Source organism: Triturus cristatus, chromosome 8, assembly GCF_964204655.1.
Source record: "Triturus cristatus chromosome 8, aTriCri1.1, whole genome shotgun sequence".
Classification (NCBI taxonomy): domain Eukaryota; kingdom Metazoa; phylum Chordata; class Amphibia; order Caudata; family Salamandridae; genus Triturus; species Triturus cristatus.
In genome coordinates, this window is record NC_140591.1 from 245611628 (window position 1) to 245630911 (window position 19284).

Genomic DNA, 19284 nt, shown 5'->3' on the forward strand with positions numbered 1-19284 from the left:
GCTGCGAGCAGGCAGGCTTAACTTCAAAGACAGGTATGAAAAGCATTTAAAAACACCAATTCAGTAACAAATTAAGACACAACACCTAATAAAAATCCAACACCAATTTCTAACAATAGGAACTATTTTTATCTTTAAAATGACACCAAAACTACAAAAAATCCAATACAGGGAACTGGAGATATGAATTTTGAAAGATTTATCACTTTATAGCACTTAGAAACTTACAGCACCATATTGGGATATCTGGTTGCGATAGACCGGCTCGAAGTCAAAGTTTCTGGCTGACCGCGATGGAGACCCTGCGACTACCCCTCGCGGTAGGTCTCGGTCACAGTTTTTACCTTCGGACATAGAAAGTTTTCTGGAGCTTTATCTCGTGGGGTCCCTCGATGCTCTTCACCGGGCCAGATTCGCTGAGGGTTCGCCGGCCTTGGATTTCTTCTACTCCTGGTCAAACTCTGGATGTCAGACCTACGGAGCTTTTAGCGGGACAAACCTGGATGGCTTGGCCGGCTCACGGTTGAAGGCAGGCGGCTTGGCTGACCAGGTTGAGTCGGTCCCCCTGTGGAGCTTTTTTTTCCAAATTTACTCCACAGTTCTCCAAACTTGTGGAACTTCTTCCTGAAGTTCCCCAAAGGGTACCAAAGTGTTTCAAACTCACTCCAAGGGACTGGAAGCTCCAAGATGGTCATTGAAAGTTGAGGACTTCAGTTCCCACAATCCACTTGGACAAAACCCTTACAAATCCACTGGTAGTTCTCCAGGTTGAGGATCCTTGGTAGCGATGTTCCAGGTGAGCTCTGTTAACCCGTAGCTTGCAGGGAGTTCACTCTTTCGTTCTTTTACAGCAAAGTAATCCACAGGGCTGTAGTTTCAGCTGGTGCAGTTTTCAGAGGACAGGCCTTAGAATTTGCACCCCAACTTCTCAGCATGGCAATGTCTTGCTTTCTTAAGTTTCAAGCAGCAGATCTGAGAGACTGTGGCTGGGTCAAGCAGGAGGTCACTCCTAACCAATGGGAGCAGGGCAACTCCCCAAGGATATGACCACATCCTGTAGAGTGTGGCATTATTTTGTCCTAGAGTGCACCAAATCCTCCACATTCATAATGGCTGATTTTCCAGAAGGGAGGTAAGAGCTGGCTAAACACACCCCTAGGATAGCTACTTTCCATAGCCTCTTCCCCCCTGCATCTGCTCATTCCTTCCATAAGCCTAGCTCTGGCTTTGGGTCAAAAGAGTGAAGTTGTAAATGACACTGAAGCCTCCCCTTCCCTTTGAAGATCATGGTTTACAACTCCTCCCCCTGCTCTGGCATTCCTGTGTAGCAGCACCCTGCCCTCCCAGCAGAGCTGGTTAACCCCAGGGGCTCTTTATCACCTCTTCAAAGCAGCTTGGATAATCCACTTAACTCTGACCAATCCGGACAGACCACTGGAAAGCTGAATCTGGACTTACAAACAAGAAAGTCTTATAACTTCTTGTCTGTACATTTTAGGAGAAATTCAATAATATGATATTGTTGGATTCATCACTGCCATTCTAGGAAGTCTTTGAATGGAAGTTCCATCATTCTCCTATCAGGAGTTATTATTTAATAACTTCTTGCCATATTAACCTATGTAATGTAAAAAGACAACGGTTCCAGTGGATAATAAGGAATTAATATAAATGATAATATTGCACAATCGCAATAGCACTGTATGGACTATGGTGTCAGGGGGCAAAATAAGTTCTCTACACAGTACATTCAATTAGTTATTTATGAAAAACAGTAATCAGTATATACACTTCATTAAATCAAAACTTGTGCATAGTGTCCCCAAGTGAAACATGGAACCAAAAAGGTGACTGTACATTGTGAAACAAATTTATAATACAAGGTTTCCATAAAATTATGTAGAACGGCCAATTTGATACAGTTTGAGGACAATCCACATATCCAATGATGCAGACTGAGCAATGGTCCGTCCTATACACTAGTCGACGGCGTTTCGACCCTTCTGCAATTGTAGGGTCTCTTCAGGACTGTCAATACAGGGACATCTGAGTTACGAATTTATTCTTAGTGACGTTGTGGTGCCTTGTGTAAAAGTGAAAAAGGAGAGAAAATGAACTCACACGAGTACCCAGCCGGGTTCTCACGAGATGGACCTTGAATTTCCTTCGATGTCTAGGGTCTTCATAACGCTGCGATGTGCAGACTTCCTTCAGTGTTGCCTCATGTGCACCGTATGTGAAATCATGGTAGAATCGTTCAGTATATGATATCAGAGGCTGGCGGACGAATCTCCGCGGATAACGCTGCTTCCTCCCTGGGTCTGGGTCCGTTACTGGTGCCATGATTTCACATACGGTGCACATGAGGCAACACTGATGGAAGTCTGCACATCGCAGCGTTATTAAGACCCTAGACATCAAAGGAAATTCAAGGTCCATCTCGTGAGAACCCGGCTGGGTACTCGCGTGAGTTCATTTTCTCTCCTTTTTCACTTTTACACAAGGCACCACAACGTCACTAAGAATAAATTTGTAACTCAGATGTCCCTGTATTGACAGTCCTGAAGAGACCCTACAATTGCAGAAGGGTCGAAACGCCGTCGACTAGTGTATAGGACGGACCATTGCTCAGTCTGCATCATTGGATATGTGGATTGTCCTCAAACTGTATCAAATTGGCCGTTCTACATAATTTTATGGAAACCTTGTATTATAAATTCGTTTCACAATGTACAGTCACCTTTTTGGTTCCATGTTTCACTTGGGGACACTATGCACAAGTTTTGATTTAATGAAGTGTATATACTGATTACTGTTTTTCATAAATAACTAATTGAATGTACTGTGTAGAGAACTTATTTGGCCCCCTGACACCATAGTCCATACAGTGCTATTGCGATTGTGCAATATTATCATTTATATTAATTCCTTATTATCCACTGGAACTGTTGTCTTTCTACATTACGTAATACCCTGGTTCCTTGTGAATAGGGTTCCCCTGTTGTTAGTAGTGATATTAACCTATGTGGCATGGGATTTGCAATGGGAAAAATGACGTGGGCATTTTTCCCAGCACTAGGGCTTATAAAAACATATTTTATAAGTACTTCGCTTATATCTACAGGACCCCCACCCCATGGGACAATTAGGGGCGACTTTAGGGGCTCTTAATATGTATAAATATTGCAGATCCTCCCTCTACAGTGCTCCTAGCATCAAAGTCGAATTTGGGCAGTACTTTATCACAATGTGGGGAGTGAAATGTGACATTTCACTTAACCCAAGGCATATAAAACTCATTTTATAAGGGTCAGCCTTATAAATACCTGCCCCCCACCCCTGGGACACCTAGGGCAGACCCTAGGGGTTCCTAATTTGCCAAAACATGGTGTGTTATCCATTTTTAAGTGCCCCAAACACAAAAGTCGAGTTTAGGCACAATTAACTTTTTTAATGCAGTCCTGCCACCCAGGGCTGCTTTTAAACTGACCTCAGGCTTCAGCAGTGCACACATGCAAGTGCAGAAAAAGCTGCTGGCATCTAAACTGCCATGCCCCATTGTAGGACGAGGGACTTCTAGGTAGTTTTAATCCCCCTGCCTTATTATTTAATGGGGTCTGATAGGGTAGGTCATGCTAATCACAGGGGCACCCCATACCATAGTGTACCCTAGTGTATGTAGGTGTTTTCACTGTATTCTAAATGTGTCTCTTTCAGCATAGCACTGGCCCTGGGCCCGGTTAGACAGAGTCCAGGGTCAGTCAGAGTCAGTTACCACCAGTACCATTCAGTAAAATGTTGGGGGGTTCCCGGGGTACAGGATCACTTTGTAACACCCATGCATTGAAACATCAACCAGTGTTTTCAAACAAGCAGGTCATCTTTCACTACTGCCCTGCCCCCTGTGCATGTGCCTGTTTGCCGGATGAGAGTGCATGAGGTGTAGACTTGGATGGCGCAATATATTCCTGCAATAAACCCCCTGCTGTTTCTGGTTTTAAACCAGGCTATTTTCCTCTAACAGATAACGTTAGAGAAACATTCCTATATTAAATAAACACTCTCATGATAATTTCATTTACCAGTTTAAATATATACAACGCCTCTTCTTTTATTCCTTCACCACATCCAATGTCCTAAAATATAACAGAAACACTCCTTTTTAGTCGTGACTACAGCACTTGCGCTGCGAAATCATCTGTTATATGTACTTTGTCGGGTTTGACCCCACCTATCACTTTGGATTGGTCTAATTGGTTGTCTTGTAAAAAATCTTGCTTGCTATTGGTTACTTTAGCTTCCTGTTCCCCCATTTGTTCTCAGTTGTTCACTCTCTGGAGTGCCACTGGATTTAAGAAAGCCTGGCTGATGCGGGATGATGCTGTGAAACCGGTCCCAGGATGCTTGTTTCCGGTCTAGGGAGGACTTGGTTTGGAAGTTTGGGCTGGACTGTTCCCATGAGGAGCAGGGTCAAGGCTGATTTGCTTATGGCTGCTTCTAAACTGGGGTGGCATGGTGAGCAAAAGAATAATGGCTTTAACCCAGATCTCTAGTCTGGGGGTGAGTGTTTGATTTGTTCCGCATTCTGTCCATCATTTGTGTGTCTTTTGCTATGCCTAAAAACATAACAGCCACCCAAAGCTAGAACTTGACAACCCAAGTGGAACAAAACAAACGTCAGTGTCCTTTGGCGCACACATTTATACACATATTACCCAATGTAAATTCATAAAACTATCTAGTTGGCCACCATTCAGCATATTTTACACTAGACTATTCTGACCTAATAGAATGCTACCAAGTATGACTCCCATCCTAACATTTCAAAACACACCCAGATACAGTTTCATCAAAGCACTTTGGATTAGGTAAAAAATTACCCAGAACCCGGAAGACCTCCCCAATTCCAGATGCATTACAAGACATTAATCATTTTTGTAAGCATTGACATAACAATGATGGTATGGATCCTAATGCATGCATGTGAAATGGGCCAACCCGCCTTTGTTCGCAAGTTAAAGTATCTATTATTGTGACGCAAAGGGCCCCAAAGCCCTAGACCCCAGTGTACTGCAACTCCTGCACCACTTGTTAGTAAGTGCTACACAATGCACATAATATAACTTATGTATCACCATGTGCAGTATTTACATTTAAAATTTCGCCATGTTTCTGCCTCTTTTCATTTTTGGGATTTGTGCACGGAGAGCACACCAAGACCTGAATATGTTTCCTCAGTTCCAAAGTTGTCAGCTGTGGATGTTACATTCTCTTTCCCAAACAATCGTCACTTTTAGGTCTAGCCTGAGCCAGCGAATGCGCTGCTCTGGCGAGACATTTAGTGAGTGGGCTTTAAAAATCCGACCACACGCTTTTGCTTGTGGCCTAAAGCTTGCGGTTACCCGCGCGGTTACGCGCACAGCCGCCATCTGGCTTTCCTATCTCTTCCTCATTAAGATCGCTCAAGCGCATCGCTCGCCACCCTTAAAGCGCGCGCGCCAAATCAGCAAAGTCATTCCCGGTGTTCCTGCAACAAGTTAACCAAACAGCGCAGTCCTTACAGCCGCGCAAGCATTTGGACATAAATCAAAGGCTTCTGACCACGTGACTGGGATGCCTTCATCCCCAGCCCATCTTTCTTCTTTCCTCCTCACCCCCTCTTCCCGCACGCGTGCGCGCCCCGCCTCTCAGCGAACCTCAGCTGGACGGGAACCGAAGCGTGACTTCGCTAATCACTGAATGAGGCTCTGCCCCTCTCATCCTTTAACTGTGCGCCAAACGGGGCGTGCCGATTTTAGCAAGTAAACAACCGCACTGTATAGAGCAGGTCCCCGTTTAGCCCCGTACTCTCCCTCCCAGGACTCTTACATGAACTAACTGCCTACACCCCTTTAACTCCATCCTGCCAAGGAAGCAGCCAATCACCTCTGGATAAAGTCGAACACGCAGCTCCAGTGATGAAGTAAACTGACCTGCAAGATCAAGCGGCGTAAAAAAAGATAAAGCCACTGCCTTTCGAAAGCACATTAGCAAACATACAAAAAATGTTGTGATTTTTTGTCTACAGGAACGTCTGTGTCGCTTTCTAATCTTTTGATCTCTGGCTCACCGAGCAGAGCATGCGCACTGATTCCCGCAGGCTCAGAAATACTTCATACCAGATGTGCACATGGATGTCAGACTCTACCAACATCCTATTCCTGAGTTTCTCTCTGATGGAGGTCACGTGGGAGGCCACTTCCTCCCAAAGGAACATTCACGGAGCAGGTAAGGCAGAAGTGCACAGAAAGTGGAAAGACCAGAAGATTACATTTGACTGTTTGCCTATGAGGGAAGGCTGGCATATGTACACAAATCTTTCAATAAAGTGTGCAGCGCGGTACCCCGAAGACAGCAACAGATGCCAGGTTCTGGTCTAATAGTTACCAGATGGGGCATCTCACTGTACAGAGTCATGTGATGGCAATCAAGAACAGACTTAATGTATCTCTGCTCTCTCAAGTCGAGTGTATGTGGCCCACAGTAAGACAAATAAGGGGCCCTCGTTTACATTGGTCTCATAATAGAATAATACCCCTAAATATTAGTAATTAACTCGTCCAGTCAAGTCTATGTAAATTTGGCTTTCTTCCAAAACAATGTATCATTAACTAAGAGCCTAGTGTTTAGCTAGGGTTGGTTGTGTGGGGCAAATCGAGTCAAGGTACAGTTAAAACTATGTATGTACTTAACTCATACAATGCAGTGGGAGCTGTCAGAAGAATTACACATTCCTTCTCCCTTTTCCAGCCATTCAATGAAAGCAGATGACCAATTCTTGTTATTTCATGTCCTTTGTGCACTTCAGGGACTTTTGAAGCTGGTTTTACGCAATGAAGCACCTGTCATCAGGAGGCAGTCTTCCGGGCTGGTTTGTTTCTGTAGGGGTTTTATGTACCAGTTATATATATATAAAACAACAATTTTTCTACCAAAATCAAAGCAACTCCAGACAGTTCTGAGTTCGGCTTAACACAGGCCGCAAAGCTTTTAGGAGACGGTAGATAGGTTCTGTGCCATCTGTAGCAAAGAACCTGGAATCCAGCAATGTATGTGTTCTGTATGTCCTTTAAGGGTTGGAACATTTTGATTGATAGCAGAGGTAAAACGTGGAACCGCTTTTGGAGTAAAATGCAGCTTGATGCATAACTTTTCTTTCATTGAGAACATTTACAGTGGAAGTGATTTGAACCTGTGTGTGCATCATTGGGTTGATTCTGCATTACACATTATGCTACACCATGAAAAAAATGAAATACACAATATAAAGATCCAATTTATTCATAAATGTAAATAAGGCCTTTGGCAACGTGATCATTAAATTATTATACATTTTAAAAATAAGGGAGATTATGACTAGAAGTAGTGTGTGTACCATCACTGGCACGTTTATAAGTGGTGGTGAAAGATGGTTGCCTCAAAGAGAAAAAGGAATGGGACCACAATTCATGCATTATATGTCATAAACGGAATTTATAAATGAATGCAAGGAAAATGAGGGGTTATGCCAACAACAACTCCACCTGGCAAGTTTGGGAGGGTGTTGTGCATCACATATGTTAAGGCAAGACAAGGCTTCCACGCCATCAGAAACCCCAAAAAGGCAGCCAATGTTTAACTCGTATCCCATCATTTAGAAGTGTAGACCAGAGTTAAAGGAGTGAGGGTGTAATGTAAAACCAACTGGAACAGAAATGCTGTTAGGAAACACAGGACTTCAAGGTCCAATACAGGGCCTTACAGAACAAGCATTGGCATAACCAATAGGTCTCGCCTTTGGGACCTTATAAGTGTTTAGCCATGCAACAGTTGATGTTGTTGCACCAAGGATATTGTGCTGCATAACTAAATACTTATAGGGTTCCAAAAGCGAGACCTATTGGCTATGCCAATGCTTGTTACATAATGTCTTCTTGGTTGTATATGAGGTAACACAAATGCATATAACACTTTTTTATTATAACTTTTCAACATGCTGCATAGCTGCCACACTGCTCTATAACATAGCTTAAAGACATTGGCAACGCCAATAGCTCTGGCTAAACACTTATAAAGTCCCAAAGGCGAGACCTATTGGCTATGCCAATGCTTGTTTTGTTGTTGTAAGTATGTGTTTATATTCTCTTCCTTCATCCTGCTTGTTAATCTTTAACATCTGGTCTTCTACTGGAAAAGCAGAAAGTTTTGGTTTTACCGTAAGTGGTGAACACAAAGTTAATTACTCTGAGAAATAGGTCCAATTATTAGCAGGGAGCTACCAAAAATGGCATCTGCTTATTTGAAGTGACACACTGATACTTTGTAGGCAGAAGACTACATTTGCAATAGTAGATTGGCTAGGAACTTGCCGATAAACCGTGCACAGCCCCAGAATAATAATCGTTGGAAGTAAAGATGAACAGCGAGCTGTTCGTAGCCATGAACTTTTGTCCCTTTCATCTAGCATGAGTCATACTTAGCAACTGGAGCACAATCCACTTAACTGGATCAGAGTTTATAGCCAGTATTTCTTTAAACTACAAGAGCAGCCAAGTTTCTTTGTAATTTGTTTACAGTATGTTGAAAACTTGTCAGAAGTGGAGTCAGGAATTCACTGTGTTACTTGCTTTTGTCCTTGAACGAAGATGTTCTCATAAAAATAGAGACTTGCTCATTTGCTCAGTTTTACACAATTCGAAAATGGCATCCAAACAGTTTTGAGCGCTAGCGAGTTTTTGTGGCCTGTCAATAGATTCCTAATTGGATCTGAGATCTTGATGTTTGTACCTAGGCTTTTTGGACTAGGTAGGGACTTGGGACCCCCATCCTGCTACTCTTCTGTAAACTTCACACTCACTTGTAATAGTAGGTTCCAGGAGTGCTGCGAAAACTATTTCCTGTTTTCCCTCACTTTGGCTTCCTTGTATGTTCCTTGTACATATCATGATCATTTTTAGATCTTTTTTCTTTCTTGTGTTTAAATATCTTCCCATTAAGGGTGAGATAATATTAGTACTCTTCATTTCATTTCAAGTAACGCCACAAACGGTCCAATCTATACTGCAAGGCATACATTTTTAATAGAAATACGACCTTAGCTTAAAAATAAAATAATATATAAAAATTATAATGTCCATAACAAGGAAGAATTAAGAATTTACAGTAACCTAAATGAACTAGCAAACATGTACTGTCTCTTATCCATAACGCAGAAGGAGTCAATCAGAAATGTAAGACTTTCCGTTCTGCTGGCAAGGCAGGTCCTGACTGGTGAACGCCCAGCAGTCTATTTACTCATAACTTGGAAAGCTGGTTTACTGTAGGCTGTGATTCCCCGCAGCTGCTAATCACCATCACGGAGCCTCACCCCTGCTCATCATTGTTTGAAGGCCAACACTACCTTACAGCAGGAGCAAATGTGCTGCCCGAAGAGGGGCAGGCGGCACCAGTCACCACCCGCAGCACAATGACGAACCTCTAGAAAGCACATTGGTTGGCTGTCACTATGAGAATTTGCACAACACAAGGGAACCCCGAGGTATTACTTCTAGGTTGGAGAGGGGATAAAGGCAATCATCACAAAAAAAACCAACTCCAAAAACTCTTAATTAGTCAGAAATGGGATGGGGGGCTGGGAGGAAGCTAACAACATTAATTTGTTCCACCCATTAAGGCAACACTAAATTTGCTACCACAAACAACTAGGGCCAGAGGAAAGGCTAATGACCAGATGTTTATAGCATGACCATCACCAATAACTGTCAGTGCAAAATTGACTAAAAGCAGGGGTTTAAAGCTGGCCCCCCATCCACAATCAGGGTTGTCTTGTCGACCTTATACTAGGAGCTACTGTGCATGAACAGGTTGGAAAGTATTACTTGCTGTGAGTTGATGGCCCCAGCAAGATATATTGCAATGACAGTGAATATTCTGTGCATAAACACAACAGATTCAGGTGGCAAGGACAACGACACTGACGGCTGTGCCTGAGTGGAAGAATAAGTGCATGCTCTAGGCCTCTGGATCTAACTCTGCAATGATTTGGAGATTAAGAAGACACGAAGTTCGGAGATTATCACTACACAGCCAAACCATATATTGCAATAGCCAAAACCCTACATGAGTCCCTGGTGCCAAAATGGGTAAAGTCTAAAGCAAGAAAATATTAACATGTTACCATTTTCATGGCTGAAAAGATAAAGAACCATAAAGACATCTGACGCAACAAAGCACTATGCAGAAACTGCGAATAAAATGCAAAGGTTTTTACCAAATACGTTCAAACAGTGCACATACACCTCAGGGGCTACCAATCACAGGTTGCTTGATGGCTATAAGGGCTTAAATATGTGCATTGCCCGTTCCAGATGTCATTAGCTTTGCTTTCGTACCGTATTTTATTATTAGTAATTCTAGATGTAATTGTTTCAGCAAATAGTTATATTTTATCAATTTACATCTGCTGTACAATAAGAATCCTACGCTCTGGGGAAATCATTGCATGCAATCTAGAGTTAGCTAGCTTCCCAGTTAATGTTCTCTAGTCACTCGTAAATGTCATACATTTCTATGTGGTTGTGCATATTTTCTGGAACTCATTCGCCCTTCCTCTAGTAAGCCTTTTAAATATAGCACATTTTCCCATGCTTCTTGGTGATTACCAGTTTCTTTGCAACAAACGCTGTACAAAGGCGGAAGCATTTTAATGCAGAGTTCTGTAGGTAAGGAAAAGCAAGGCTGCATCGACAAATCATTTATAATATTGGTCTGATGAATTTCCTGAGTGTCCGATATGTAGTCAGACTTATTCACTGTACTACATCATGATCATCCCACAGTTCTACCACCTGAGGACAGTCTAGCCACTCATGACTGTATCAACTCTTTTCTTTATCGCACCTCCAGCTCGTATTTGACTTGATTAGCTCTAGTTTCCACATTTTATGCACCCTCCAGTATACCCTGGGAAATATTTTTTTGCAATAGCCTAGGCTGCTTGGTGATGCTTTTTTGGATATGTCAGATATGTCTATGCCTATGTGGGGGTATTTATAGAGCACACTGTTACTCCAAGGAGTGTCCTGGTGCTAAAAGCTGAATGGTAGCAGAGGGGAAGAAGGGTTACGAGCATGAATAGAGCCAAGTTTTAATTTCTTTCTGGAACAGAGGTGTAGATTCGATGTTTCTCAGATGGAGGGGCCCTTTGTTCAAGAGGGAAGGTCCAAGGCAGGAAAGAGCCTTACCCCCCGATCTAGACTTTTTAATACAGGGGATGTTGGCTAGCAGCAGGTGGGAGTAACAAAGATTTCTTTGTGGGGCATAAAATGAAATCATACGTTTGTGATACCCTGGTCCTGTGGTCCTGACTCATATGGGGCTTTCTGGGTAACAAGCAGAGTCTTAAAGATTATTATTTTCCTTACTGGGAGTCAGTGGAGGCTCCTCAGAAGGTGGGACACATGCGCATTCCGAGGGAGCTCAAAGATGGTACAGGCTGCTGCATTCTGGACAAACTGAAGCCTGTCCAGCAAATAACTAAGCATGCCCAGATAGAGGTCATTCCCGTAATTCAGCCTGGATATAATCAGGACTTGAATCACCTATTCTCCCATTGCCTAATGGATTGCAGAGATATTTCCATCTGTGTCCTTATTCCACTCAAGTTTATTTTTGACATAGAGTTTCAAGATGTCTGGTTGGACATTTTTGAAGGTAAAATAGGATGTCAGGCTTACTGCATTACCCGTAAGTGCATTTTCTAATCCTGCTTTGCCAATATATCCTCTGACACTCATCTTGTCACATATTCTTTGCAAATTTTAACACCATCTGCGTTGGCTCATTACATGTAAAGTTGGCTTTTAGTTTTAATCAGCTTGGTGTTTCACTGTTTAGCGGAACAGCATACATTTCAACGAAAAGTTGGCTTTTAGTTTTAATAAGCTTGGTGTTTCACTGTTTGGGGGCACAGCATGCATTTCAAGGAAGACATACTTTACATTATGTTCACTGTGTACCTTTTTGTGTCTGTGCTGATGACATTTCCCTGATGGCAAATCTATTACGTGTAGGTGGAACAAGAGCGTTGTTCCTTTCAACACCACTTTGTCTTGGTGACAGAAATGTTTTTATTCATAAGAGTACTGATATTACCAAAGTCACAGCTGGCATGCCTCAGCATGTGGTGAGGTATTGTATTTATTAGATAATATTGCTAGAGATCCGGTTTGATGCAAGGGAGAGGGTGAGACTGAGAGTACAATGGTTCAGGAACCCTGTAATTTAATAATTAAACACTGCATGAATAAGCCGTTTCCTATAACTATGGCTGTCATGAGTGCCCTTGTAAATGAGACAGATACCTAGTGTATCGGTAACTCTGGGGGTGGAGAAAATCTGAGGGTCCACTAAAAATTGAGGATTTACAGCGAGAATCGGTAAGTCTGGGTCCGACCCCCCTGGTAATTTTACATTTTGGGCCAGACTTTCAGCCAGAGATTTCAGCTGCTTTTTAGCGGTGTTTACAAAGATCTCATAACAGCAGTTACCAGCCCCATCGAAATTCAGCAGTCACTCATAACGAGGGACTAAGTACTATAAATTCTCTGTAATTTATAGTGATGTCAGGGCTATGATCCCAATGCACTCTACTTGTCATGAAGATATATTTAACTGTCTAGAGGACTGGTGGAGAAATGTTGGCAGAGAGTTCTATATCAATGAGCCTGCGCTGGAAAGGTGAGTTGACTCTCGTATTTTTGGAATAACATGACTTGAAGCATATGGTTCAGAACCTCTAATAATGCCCCTCACAAATAATTTAGCTATGAAACTATAATTACTGCAGGGTGAATAAAATATTTTTCTGTTGTTCTTTTTTAGGAATTCAACCAACAGATTAATCATTTAACTCATTCAGAAAGCCTGTCAAGCGTAGATAGTCTTGAAGATGGAGAAGAAGAGCAATCTGTTGGAGTGGACTTTGCAGAACCTTCATTTGCAGCACAAGAAATCTCCTCATCCTACAAACCACAAAGACCACAATCGGCTAAACCATCCCACCTTCGTGCAGCAGGGGAGGGGTTTACTAAGAACGAGCAGGTGAGCAAGTGGCTTCAAAATTTAGACTACCAGAACAATGGTTTGACACCTCCAGATGAAGTGTCCGACAAAAACATGTTTAATCCCAAAGACGAACACTTGAAAAACCTTAATGAAAAATCAAATGTAAATAGTGAGAAAACCAAGAATGATCTGCATGTCTCACGTACTACACCAGCTGCAGAAAATAGCAACAGTGTTTGGTCACACAATGAAAAAGAGGAAAAGGTCATACCAAAAACCAATACTTGGGTATCACAGTCACCTGCTTTTGAAATGGTGAGCAGAGAGAAACTGTTGGCTGCTGCTAGCCATTCAAGAAAAAACACCAATGCTTGGGCCACTCCTGATCCTACTCCAAGGCAAGCAGTTCAGGTTTGTACACAAGAGGATTTGTCTGAACATATGCATCCTTCAAGGTCAATATTAAAGCATGCAGACCAGGGCATAACAACATCCACAATGTCTTCTAGGCAACACAATCCTTCTTCTGGCTCATATCATAGTGTAAACTCAACTAATTACATACAAGAAAGTAAACCACCAAAAGATGTAAGTTCTGCTGCAACTGTTTATGAGCTAGATGATGCCGCTAATGAAAGTAATATTGTTTGCCACTCATTACCTACTGACCAGACTGACCAGACCATGAGTGAGATGAGCAATAATCTCATGTCCTCCTCTTCACGAGTTACATCTAGATCTCACATGATGTTGAACTATAACAATGAAATAGATAGAAAAGATCAAAAAGAAAATGGCAGAACAACAGAAGCATCCTCGTTTCATGCTGCTTTCAATGTTGATTTATTGAGGGAGCAAAACAAACAGAGAAACATTGAGGAGAGTGAAGGCACCAATTTGTTGAAAGGCATTCTAAAAAAATATTCCAAATATGAAAATGGTTACTCTCAGGTGCTTATCAATAGAAGTGTTAGGTTTGCTAACCAAAATCAAGGTGGTATTAGAGATAGTTTGGAACTAACAAAAACAAAAGTAAAAGACACAGAAAACCAGAAGGCCAGTAGAAAACTAAGGTGGTTTGATGAACCGGACAACCTCATGGCAGAAGATGAAGAGAATGCTTCCAAAAACAATGTGACAGGAATTGTGGAGACACAGACTTCCCACCATGAAACAAAGGGACAATCAGATAACTTGAACTTAAGAAGTGCCACCACAGGTGCAAACTGTGTAGGTTCAAACAATCAAGAATATTTTTCAAAAGTTGCCCAGATGACAGCTTTTATGGTACCAGAAAACACGCCAGGACCTGTAATTTCCACAGGCTACCATTTTGCAAAGCAGGCATGGATGTCATCCAAAGGAGAAAACGGAACCACCCCTGGCAACAATAGTGAAAGCCAGAAAAATAACACACCCAAAGGTAAAGCAAAGGTTGTTCGAAGGCCGAAATCTGCTAAAGCTCCAGCTGATGCTGGATACAAGACTAGAAAAGGTACAGTGATACGACCACAATCAGCCATGGAGGCCAACAAAGTGGTCAAAACCCAAGGCAAACTTATCATGCCCCATCCACCACCCAAACCAGTTTCAGAAAACAGAGCTGGACAAAATGTGACAGACACAGTCCACCAGCCACTGCAAGCTGATTATTTAGATGCAAGAGATACTGTGTTGTACAATCAATATTCCAATAAAGGCAAACCAGAAAGCAATTCATCCTCACACCATGTTGTGTACAATAACAACTCAGTCATTATGATGCCATCACCACCTTCCCACAGTACACCTGCATATGAGACAGTGTCAAAGACAATGGTAACTGCCAATACCATTCAAACAGTTGCCCAAAAAGATAGTTCAGCAGCTCCTCCTAAAAGAAGCCCAATGTATGGAGAAAATGGACTGCGTCTTGATAGAACACCAACTGATGAAGAAATCACTCTTCTTTGGCATGGAGTACGTAATGCCCTCGCTCATAAGGATTACAGTACAGGTGAGTTTCCATGCTCTTTTGGTAAAGATATTGTTGTAGCTCACTTTGCAATAGAGAAGGATAATGGTGCCTTTGTTGATAGCCATGTATAACAAATGAGCAATGGCTCTGGGCCACCCATTGAACAAATATACTGTGAAGCGGAGGCCTTCATATGGCATTAGCTTTTAGATAATATTCTACTTTCAAACTTTTTTGGCAGCAACAGATCATCAATTTCCATATGATTACACTATTTTCTTTGTCATTGGCTATTTCTCGACAATAAACTAGTACAACAATTACATGAAACCTGATTGTTATACTGTTGTGCATGGTGTTAATGAGCTATTCTCTTTACGTGGCATTTTATGTTTTAAAGTTTGTAAGACTATCTTTTTAATGATATGTACAGCTTAGTCTTGGGACATAAGTGCTATTTTTGTATATGGAACAATGTATTTGTAGAAACATAGACTTACATATTGAATATGGGTGTGCTAAAGAAACATGGTATCCCAGAGCCTGGGAATATTACACAATAGTTAACAATAGCAAGTATATAGTTATTGTTGAGTTGCATTTTCTGTTGATAAATCATTTTTTGATTTACTAATATCTTTGGCAACAAAACTGCACAAACTTTTGCTAACAGTAACAGGGTTACTCTCCACCAAACTCACGGTCTGCCAGCCTGATTGTGGTTGAGCAGAACTAAAGTATGTTGATGGAGGCGCTTACTATGGCTCTGACATACTCTTTTGATGGTCCAGCAGAGTTTAGGCCATCGGAGGTCAGCCATCTGACTGTCAGCCCAATTTAGAGTGGGCAATTGGGTGGCTTCTTTGCCATCTGCCTCCAGGAAAAACAGTTGGCAGTAAAAATAAGATAATGATCCCCACACCAAGGGATAAAAATACCATGGTGCAGGGGCCATTCATTTGACTTTTAGAAAAGACAAAATCCCACTTTAAGAGTTTATTTTTGGAAAAAGTAAAAGTATGTGAAGTTTAACAGCCAGCATCCTGTTTAACTGAGCCATTTGTCAAAATTGTACAACATTGGCAGAATGACAGGAAAGTAGGGTGGGAGGGTTGAGGTGGTTGGTGGATGTGAGGTGTGATTATAATGATGACGCTGAGATATCGAACACTGCGACCATAGATACACAGCAAATACATGGAGAATGTTCTTCTTGTGTCCCTCAGGTTTGCGACATATAAGACATTTTGGATAGAAGGTTAGTTGACTGTGCTATACTGCCAGATGCATAGTGAAAGATTTGCTTACCATAAGGCCGTATAGATGATACAGTAACTGCACAGTCTGTGCCTGTGTACCAGTACAGCGATGTACTGATTGTGATTACTCTTCAGTCTGTCTAAAAGGGACATGTGTTAAGGCAATATCTATTGTGGTGCATGATGTAACTGTGATGAAATATAGTACTGTCTTCTGCAGTATGACTTTCTGTTTAGCACCTTCTAGATGCATTCTCCTGTAACGTCGGGGAGGAACCTAGTGTGAGCCTATGCCTTGTTGTAAATCCAGTGTTCCCTCTGAGCCGGACTGTTGTAAATTGCCTTCTGGCATATCTTTAGAGCAGGTTTTTCGAACTAGTGGCTCATGAGCTACTGATATCTTTCAGCTACCTATAGTCAGATCTCCTCTGTTCAGCCTAGCCTACTAAATTAGGTTTTGCTTGGTAGAATTAATATATGTATGCCAAAATTGAAAAGCGTGTATTCAAGATGAAAATATGTGCATTTTCAAACCCAAAGTTGATGTTTGGAGAAAAATGGTTGAATTTCCAAAATATATTAAGAACTGATATTTGAGTAATAAATCATGCAGTATTGGGGAGACTTATTATTAATATTAGTACTTTGGTGCAAAGGGCATTGTATTGCAGCTATTACTGCTATGTATTACCCACATATTCGATATGACAAACCCTTTTTTACTTTAATGCTGGCAATGAAGGTGATCACAGCTGTTAATCTTGCATAAGGTGGCCTCTAATGCAATCTTGTCTGATATGGTCACTATTAAAACACTCATACTATAAGTTGTTCTGGATGATTCACATTGAAAATAAGTAGCTCGCATTGCAGAAAGGGTTGGGGACCCCTCTTTCGAGCACATCCAGTGTCACCTATAGCAGTTACTAGATAGCTGTGAAGTTTTAGAGTAAGCTATCGAAGTAATGCATGGGGTGCGGTTGACTCACCCAGTAAGTCACATGTTTTACATTTTGGTTTCTGTGTCCTTGGCAAAACAAAATGGTTGCATTGTGGCATGGATCCAGAAAGCATTTTGATTTTACAGTGAAGAACTGGTTACTAATACTCAGTAAATAGATGTTGAGGCTAGAATAGTCTTTAGGGTTAAAGTTAATGAATGGGTATCTTGATAGGTGTCGGTGTACAAACAATGGCCCTAGTGCAAGAGAATCCACTGTAGTTTCTTTGTTCTTGCCATATATGCTGTGGTGTGCATTTGATGGTGGCATAGAATGCTGCATGCGATGTGTAGTATCTGTAACTTCCGGTATGGTCTTACAGATGTTATGGAATCGGGGCTCAGCACTTTCACCTGTATGTTTTAACATTTATTTGGCCCCTATGTTGTATATGTAGTGTTACTGAGGGGTATATTTTTATGAGTACACAGTTGACACTCAGCTACTGATCAAGAGCTTGTCTTCTACAAAAAGCATAGTTTTTGACTGGCTCCACACTGGCCATAAACTACTTGATATTGAACCCAAAGATATAAGTGGCAGGTACGATTGCTTTGTCCTACTGATATTTAACCACACAAAGTACGTGATCCTCTCCCCCAAATGTGGTGTTGAAAGTGAAACATGTAGATATTACATTATACACACTATTAACAGTGTCTCCGGGTGTTTTAATGTAGATAGGATTCTGAAATAGCTGGACCCTCACTGCACAGTCGCACAGTATCCCCTTTACATTATTCAGACTGGATTATGCCAGTGTTGTGAATCTGGGCCCGCCTACATTTGCGCTACATAGTTACAGGGACTGCAGAATGCATCATCTACAATGCTATTAAATCTGCCCAGGCTTGATCTTGTGGCCACTTCCCGTCTTGCAATGCAGTGGAGTCCAGTGCTGTTGTTTAGGTTCCGTCGCAGCCCTCAACATTTTGGAAAGGGTCAGCACTGAGTTGGGATCGTTCAACACCAGATGCATGCACATTCAAAATCTTCTTGAAGAGGAATGTGCTTTTGTGTGCGGCTGGAGTATGATTACCTAGGAGGTCACTGGGATTCTCCTAATAACAGAGAACTAATAGGTTACAGATAGTTCTCAATAGGGGGAAAACCGAAGAATCAAGACATCCAGCAGCTTGTAAATTACCACAAACCTTTCATAGCTATATATCCTTGTTTCATCCTAAATTCACTACTGCATTGATTTAAGTCTACAATCCTGCATATGAGTTTCTCTTAAAACCACATCAGCGGGGTCTGCATGCTTATATTGCCTAATTGTTGAACACATCTTTGATTTCACTTACATGATGTTTGTTAAGAAATGGTATTATTGGTTGAAGGAGGTAGGAACTACTTCAAATAATCACAATCCTTGTCAGGGTGAACCACAAAAGTCACTAAATAAACCTGTGCTTAACCTTGTAGTAGCTTTGCACCCAATGAGTCAGACTTAACATAGAGGGAATGTGTAAAGTATCTATGCAGTATTCAAACAGTAATAATGTGAAAACGCAAGGATAATTAATAAATAAAATTACACCCAAATGACAAAGATCCAATCAGTAGAGCCAGAATCATGGAGTCTTAAATTGTTGGCAAAATAGCTCCTAAAGGAGCTCAGCGCCAATTGCAGGGATCTGGTCACGCCAGACTGGGACAAAGTCACAAGTGTAGGCTGACCACAAGCACACGCCAGGTATAGGAAGTTGTACCTTCTGATTTTGATATGAAGAGTGTAGGAAGCTGGCTCTGTATATACTATACCAAAGTGAGGTATAGTGTGCACAGAGTCCTGTGGAACTCCAGGGGTAGGCAGAGGTAAAAGTAGATAGCACCTTACTCTCTATTTGTGGTAGTGTGGACGAGAAGTAAGGCTTTATTAGAGGGTAGTGTTAAGTATTTGTTGTACACACTCAATCAGCAAATGATGTCACACATTCAAAGACTGAACTCAGACCAATTTTGTTTGTATCAAAAATAG

General features: G+C 41.7%; 1 protein-coding gene across 3 annotated transcripts in view; it reads left to right on the plus strand.

Annotated features, from left to right (window-relative positions):
* CEP126 (centrosomal protein 126) overlaps nucleotides 1-19284 on the plus strand; it is a 315130-nt gene that overhangs the window by 132353 nt on the left and 163493 nt on the right. For all 3 annotated transcript variants that reach the window (XM_085621438.1, XM_085621439.1, XM_085621440.1), the window contains exon 6: nucleotides 12901-15079. In XM_085621438.1, the coding sequence (XP_085477564.1) occupies nucleotides 12901-15079 (2179 nt within the window). The remainder of the gene's footprint in view (nucleotides 1-12900; nucleotides 15080-19284) is intronic.